Here is a 7,500-nt window from a genome sequence, read left to right as displayed (position 1 = left end):
GAAACTGGGTCGTGTTGCTGTGACTTAGATGCTGTGAGGGACGAAGCGGCTCTCATAGCGTCTTTTAGCTCTTGGTTTTTGTTTCTGTGGAGGTGGAGGAGACCAAACCTGGAGCTGAAAGGGACTGAGCTGGATCAGGAGACACTAACATCACTTTGCTGATGTGCGCTGGATGAATGAAAAGGCAGAAAAAGCTTGAAAGATGATAAAATCGACCAAATTATAAATCAAAGCAGCTTTAAAAAACCCTTTCATTTCAAACGTTTCCTACACGTGTGCATTAGAACAGAAAAAATATGGCTAATATAGAATCAGAAGAGAATAATACCGGATATCGGGTTTCTGAACGTTTCCCTTCCCGAAACACTTTGATGGGATCGTTTTATCGACTTAAAACGACTCTGACGGAGCTTTGAAGTGATCTGACGAGGAACCTGAAGTGAATCGTAGGATGAAAAGTCTGAACGTCAGGACACACTGACGCCCTTTAAGAGATGTGTTCCCAGTTTCTCAGGTAGAACTGTTCAGCCACAATCAGCTGCTCGGATCAGAACCGGAGCAGGTTCCTCTGCCACTCAGTCGTCTGTGAGCCAAAGTGTTTCTGAGAGCTGAGTTCAGCCTCCGATAATAACTGGCACCTGAACCGAGCGTCTGGCAGAGCGGCGAGTGTGTGGCCTCCGAGTTTAGGCAGCAGCTCATGTTCATTTATCATCCTGCTCACAAACTGAATCTCTGAACACCGCTGCCCCCCCGCGCCGGGACGCGAGGCGTCTGACGAGCGTCTGAAGTGAAGTGGATGAAAGTGACAGCTTGATTCAGACGTTAACGTGTTTGACACTGAAACTTAAATTCTCTAATTTCAGTAAAGAGTGGCCTCTATGCAAGTGCAGCAGATTGATGTTGTGTTGGTGTGTTTCTGTCTGGTGAGTGGGATGGAGCCCAAAGTGGAGGAGTTTAAACAAGTTAGTGAACAGGGATTCTACTTTCTATTCTATTCTATTCTATCTTATTCTATTCTATTCTATTCTATTCTATTCTATCTTATTCTATTCTATTCTATTCTATTCTATCTTATTCTATTCTATTTATTCTATCTTATTCTATTCTATTCTATTCTATTCTATTCTATTCTATTCTATCCTATTCTATTCTATTCTATCTTATCTATTCTATTCTATCTTATTCTATTCTATTCTATTCTATCTTATTCTATTCTATTCTATCTTATTCTATTCTATTCTATTCTGACTCAAACTGTGGATCAACATTGTGTTCAGACTGATTTGAGCCCGTTTGAAAACTCGACGAACATGAAGCTCAAGTTGCTGCGGTGGCGAGTTGATCATGTGACCTGTGGCGTCTCTGGACCAGGACAGTTTCTGAACAGCATCAAGCAAATCGAATCTAAACTGAGAAACACAACAGTTCACACAACGAGCAGCACTGACGACTTGATTCAGTGCGTGTGTGTCTGTTTGTGTGTGTGTGTAAGTGTGTGAGTTGACTTTGTCGTATTAAAAACTTTATTTCACTTTTGTCTTTAACACTAAACTTACTTTGTGGTGTTGTCTGTCATATTATTTAGATTTAAAAACCAGCTCGTTGACAGACAAGTGAAATAGTTTTGAATCGAGCAGAAGAGAAAAGTGTCAGAGAAGAAGGATCGTGAGTCGTCCGCTGACAGGAGGAGTTTTATTCCTGTTGGTTTTTCTAAACGCTGCATATTGATTATTGATTCTGTCACGGGCTGGTTCTTTTGATCAGGTTTCCCAAACGAGTGACAAGCTGACGACGTCTCCACCTTGTTCGTGAGTTTGCCTGCAGGACGTATTTGAACAGATTCTATTTGATGAAACTTTCCGTCTTCTGTCAGAACGAGCCTCAGACTCTGTCGTCACACTCTGCCCCCGGTGGAGCCTTTTATCATCACACTTTACCACACCAGGGGGTCTGCTGCTATTTCTGGCCTCAGATAATGTTTTTTTTTTCTCTTCTCTCTCCTAAATTTTCCTAAAGTTGGCGTCGTCGCCGAAGCAGTCGAAGCCAAAACTGACACAGCTCCACACACAGCCGGCGACTGGCTGGAGCGGCTCTGTTTGCTGCCCGGGATCGAGACGCTGGCTTCAACTCTGACGGACGGAGGAGCGGAGGAGGGACGCCCGGGACCGACCGGAAATCACTCCACTCTCTTCTAAAAACCTGCAGGTTCAGTTCCACAGAACCGTCTGCAGATGATCTACTGTGTGACCTCATTACCATCGAGTATTAGAACCCATCACTCATTAACGTCCTCTCACCGTTTCATCCAGTCAGCCTCCCGGACGCGTCCTCCGCCATCTTCCTCTCTCTGTCCAGGAGCAGCTCCCGTCCTCTCCTCGAGCGTCCGTCCTCCAGCCAGCTCCTGAACACCTCCCGCGCTCCTCCGACCACTCCTCCGTTCTGTCCCCCGTTCTTCAACTCCGCCACGTTCTGCTGCCTCAGTCTGTTGGAGGTTAACAAAGCGTGACCTAAAGGTTCAGTGTGTGGGATTTAGTGGCATCTAGTGGTGAAGGTGCAGATTGCAGACAACAGCTCTCCCCTGCGTGTTGAATCATTCATGATATTGTTAAAAAAACTAAATGTAGATTAAGTCATTTTCTGCCACTAAACTAAAACTAATGAGTTGAGGTGGTGCAGCAGTGAAGCATGATGGGAGTTGTAGTTTCTACGACGTTGTTCAGCCGTTAAAATATATACAGAAGTTAAAAACCACAATTTGAAAATATACATGTTATATTAAAGTATTGCTGTTTAAGAAACGCGTTGATGAGCTGGTCCCTGTGTAGTTTGTATTTTCTGCTGCATTATTGCAGAATAGGGCCTCAGCTAAATAATCATTTTTACAAATATTTTTGAAGAAAGTTAAGTTATAAACGTTTGCTCTGAAATCGACGGAATGCGATTTGATATATTTATGTTACTGCTTCTTCTTCTATAGAAAAATGTTTTTATATTTGTCTGGTTTGTAACACTCAACATCATCTTTGTTTATTTATCACAACGATGAAGGTATAAGATTTTATTTAATATTTAAAGACAAATGTAGACGATTTAATTAGATAATGAAACTGAAATTGTAAAAACACAATCGCTAGATGTTAGAAAGTCCGTCTCAGTCGTGTGGAACCACTAAACCAGCAGTTAACAGCTGAAACACCAGGAAACATCTCAATGAAGCTTAAGTGACAAACATGAAATTGATTTTGTCCTCGCAGATAAAGAGACGGGACGAATAATCTCTGAAATCAGATTCAAGGATATCTGTATTTCACAAGGAAGAAAGGAGCCGTCAATCATGTGATATTTAAGAGAAGTGCGGTGATTGTTCATTATCAGATTTAACACAAGTGGAACAATAGTTGTTTTTAATTATCATGAGAATATAGACGCAGAGTTATTTGATCCTGATGGATGTTTTTTTTTTCATGTAAAGTGGAAAATAAGAAAATATTCCAAAGTAAAATTCAAAGATGACAAATCTCAACTGTGTCAGTTACAAAATTTGGTGAAATAAAGAGAAAATCACTTTTACCTTTAGCAGCTCTCTGCATGAAATTATCTTTCCCTGAATTTACCATAAATCTATATCAAACAAATGAATTCCTTTGTGTTGCAGCGTCAATGTTTCTCTCGTTCTCTGTACATTTCAAACCGCGCCAGAGCCAGAAAGATTCTAACGTGCCGTTAACGAGCTTTTCAAAGACTGAGCCTGAACCCCCGAGCTGACTCACGGGAAGAATAAAACTCTCGCCCAAATTATTGTGGAGATATTGGTTTCCTGCCTAATGGCTCGGTTATTTGACGAAAGATGTCCCAAGCTCCCAGAATTCACGGCAGACTAAATAAAGTGCCGTAGATTTTCAGGTTAATGTCCTGAAAACAATGTTAACGTGGCAACAAGGAAACAACAACACGATCCCGCTGAGAGGAAGCAGGGATTTATTTCTGATGCACAGGTCACCACAAAAAAAGATTCTGAGACTGAAACAGAATATTTTGTCATTTATATAAAGATAGAAATAAGATTTAAAGAAGAATCTTTAGGGTTTGAGTGTAAAATGATCAGAGATGATGTAAATTCTGGATTTACTAAAAGAAAGAGTAACATTTGATTTGTGTTTCTGAGGCAGTTGTGGGAAATAGTTTAAGATTCTTTAAGTAAATTTACCAATTGAACAAGTTCTTCTTTTAAATGAACCTAGAAACTCGAGAGCCAAAAGAGAAGATTGTGGAATTGTTTTGCAATACCAGTGCTACCACTAGGTGGCGAAGTATTAACTCAATTTCTAGCCTTAAGTTAAGGTTTAATGTTTCAAAGTAAAAGCATTTATAAGAAATTTGAGACTATTAAATTAAATAATATGTTATTGTTCGCTGTGGGGAAGTTTAAAATTAATCATAAAATTTACCTTATTGTATATTTATACAACAAAATGTTTTCACTAGTGTGAGGATCCTTCAAAAGAAAAGCAAAATACTAGCAAACGTAAAACTTTAAATATTCTGCGAGTTCAGTACCTTCCAGCAAAGCGGTCGTGGACGTCGTCGTGCTGTTGGCTGTTGAGGCCGTGGGCGCGCTGCTCCATCAACCAGCCCAGCTCCAGCTCCAGCACCTTACTGCTGCTGCTGTTTGTTATGGCTCCTTCCTGACAGCGCTGGATGATGCTGGAGGGAGCATTTTCAGGGGAACACACAGGCGCCCCCTGTCCTCCATTTACTCCGTTGTTGTTAAAAAGTTCTGTCAGGTCCATGCTGCCGCTCTGCAGCCGACTGTCGTTGAACCAGCGGGCGAGGTCGGCCCGAGCCAGTCCTGTCCGACCCTCCAGCTGGTTTAACTCCTCAGGGGAAGGCCACCGTGTTTGAGCAAAATCGTCCTTGAGGAGCGCCAGGGATCGGCTGTCTGGAGGCACTGAGCAGGGGTTCGGGTTGGGGACGGGGGGGGCAATGGTACCGGGGGAGATGATGGGCAGAGTGTGCGAAGGTAGCAGAGGGCTTTTAAGATGGCCGGCACCGATGCTCGGTTTATGAATCCCATTCAGCTTCAGGGTTTGGTGTTGCTGCTGATGTAGTTGTTTGTCAGTGAGGGCAGCGATGCCCCCCACCCCAATCCTCTTAGTGCCCATGGAGTTGATAAGTGCTTGTTCCAGGTTGTCGCGTAGCGCGCGGCGCTCCACGAACCAGCTGTCGATCTCCCGGTGAGACAGGCGGGTGTTGGCTGACAGACTGTCCACATCGCTGTGTGTGGGGAAGCTGTTCCTCAAGAAGTTCTCTTCCAAGATCTTCAGCTGTTCAGCCGTTTTTCCTTTCATTCTCTCCAGCAAAGGAAACTGGGTCAGCACTGAGGACTTCTGCTGAAAATCTGGTTTCATATGTATCCCTCCATTGTTGTAAAGAGCAGAGGTCTGATGATGAGGCCATTTACCGTCAGTGCGAGACGTTCCATTGGCCTCTGTCAGAGGCGTCAGTACCTTGTCCCCTCTGGGGTAGCTGGCTTTCAGCTCCACTCCTTGCTGCTCTTTTAGTTTCTTACCATCCAGGCTAAACCCTAGAATCTGTGGTGGGGCTTTAGCCGGAGCACGAATGGACTGAATAATGGTCGGCCTCCTTATCTGGGGGGTAATGAGTGGAGGGGAGTTTGGCAACTTCAAATCAGAAGCTGGCAAAGGGTGGGTGTTTGGGTGCTTTTCTTTGGAAGCAATGGGCAGGGCACGAGGAAGGAATAAGGATTTTTTAAACGGAGGGGCAAAGATAGGCGGGGGAGCCATCATCCGCCTTGTTAAGGAATCTGAAAAGACAATGGAGGGCCGTGACATCACTGGCTTTGATTTGGGGCTTCCTAATGTTGAGAGCATCTTCCCTTTGGACAACAATGATGGTGATGATGATGGGGGGGGCATTAAAGGCACGGATGGCCTCTTCATCTCCATGGGAACAGGAGGTGGGGCCATTGGGAAGTGGTCTTTCTGGGGTGGAGGGGGTGGAGGAGGAGCCATGAGGCCCCTGTCTTTAGGGTCACCAGAATGGGGGGCGACTGCCATAATGGGTCGCTTAGACTCTGGGCCACACAGCGTCGTCAGGTGTGCTGGTAGGGTTCGTTTAAGGGTGGAGCAGATTGCGACCCCAGCTGGAGAGCTTGTGGTGGTGACTACACTAAACCCATTGGACGTGGTCGTCCGGACATGACCTGAAGGTGCCACTGTGGTGTGGACAATGGGCTGCTGCTGGGAGGCTTTGGCAGACGGCTGAGAGCTTGTAGGGAGGATGGTGAACATGGGATGGGCAGGAGGGAAGGAACCATTGAACATTTTCTTTCTTGCTTCCTCCACCTCCTCCGGGGACCAGGTGATGCCTTGCTTCAGGCGCTGGGTGGTGAACCACACTTTGATCTGGTCCTCCGGGTGCTTGGAAGCAGCTGTGAGCCAGGACAGCTCAGCATGGGTGGGGTAAGGGAATTTGTTGAAGGAGGTGATCAATGTCAGGTTGTCATCTAGAGAAGGGTTATATTTGGTAGTGTTCAAGGGAACAGCTATTTTTGGTACAGAGTTGAAGTTGGGCGGGCGCTGGAGCATCGGGCTGACGTGGGAGAGCCCTTGGAGGATGGTGGGTTCAGGGATGATGACGGTTCCGTTGATGTTGACCGCCGTGATCTGATCCAGCCGGCTCTTCAGGTCGCCTCCTCGATAGAGCGACTGGATATTGTCGGGGGTTTTCAACGTGGTAGAGATGCAAGGTGGAAACACGGAACTGTTGCTGCTCTCACCTTGTTCATTTGTCGCTTCGCATTCGACTGAGTTGTCCCTGCCTTCGATTGTCTGCTCTAAGATCGTCTGATTGTTCTCTTTTATCCTCTTGAACTTGAAGTTAGTCTCGCCCGGGTGCTGGCTGTCGTTGTGCTCTGTGAGTGAGTCGAACTTCTTGGTGTTGAAGTTGCAGACAGCACAAAGGTACAACGGATTGAGAATGACGTTAGGGTGGCTCGAGTCCACATGCTCTTTAAAGTCATTCAGGTTCTGGGTGGAAAACGGGCAGTATTTGCACTCGTAACCTCTGGGCAGCTTTTTCTGGGATGTTGGGTCAGATTCAGCCTCTTCCCCATCCTTCTCTTCTCTGGCTTCTACATCTTCAATGACAGGGGGTCGGTCTTCTTTACCCGACTGCTGCTCTTGCTCTAATGGCTCAGGAGTTTGCTTTTCCTCTGGATTTGGAAATGTCTGCTGGTCTGGATCCTCTGGTTTCTCCTGCTCGGCGACTTGACTCTTTTCTGCACATTCAGGTGACTCGGACTTGTCCGTCGATATTTCCATCACCTCCTCCGCTTCATCTCGCTCTTCAGGCAGGTCAGGAACGACCCGAACCATGCAGGGGGTGGAGGACTTTCTACGACTGGACATGGTGGCTGCTGGTGACAGTGTTGGTGATGGTGTTGCTGATTGCGTTGAAGATATTGTGATTTTTGGCTGC

General features: G+C 45.6%; 1 protein-coding gene across 2 annotated transcripts in view; it reads right to left on the bottom strand.

Annotated features, from left to right (window-relative positions):
* The window catches only part of LOC118124878 (zinc fingers and homeoboxes protein 2), a 77,954-nt gene that overhangs the window by 3,980 nt on the left and 66,474 nt on the right, over positions 1 to 7,500 (bottom strand). For both annotated transcript variants that reach the window (XM_035183073.2, XM_035183071.2), the window contains exons 3-4: positions 4,558 to 7,500; positions 2,298 to 2,482 (exon numbers count right to left, since the gene is read on the bottom strand). The exon at positions 4,558 to 7,500 is cut by the window's right edge and continues 257 nt beyond it. In XM_035183073.2, coding sequence (XP_035038964.1) covers positions 2,302 to 2,482; positions 4,558 to 7,430 — 3,054 coding nt within the window. In that variant the 5' untranslated portion in view covers positions 7,431 to 7,500 and the 3' untranslated portion in view covers positions 2,298 to 2,301. The remainder of the gene's footprint in view (positions 1 to 2,297; positions 2,483 to 4,557) is intronic.

The sequence above is a fragment of the Hippoglossus stenolepis genome, chromosome 17, assembly GCF_022539355.2.
Source record: "Hippoglossus stenolepis isolate QCI-W04-F060 chromosome 17, HSTE1.2, whole genome shotgun sequence".
In the NCBI taxonomy this organism is placed as follows: Eukaryota; Metazoa; Chordata; class Actinopteri; order Pleuronectiformes; family Pleuronectidae; genus Hippoglossus; species Hippoglossus stenolepis.
This window is presented reverse-complemented; position numbering and strand designations above follow the sequence as displayed.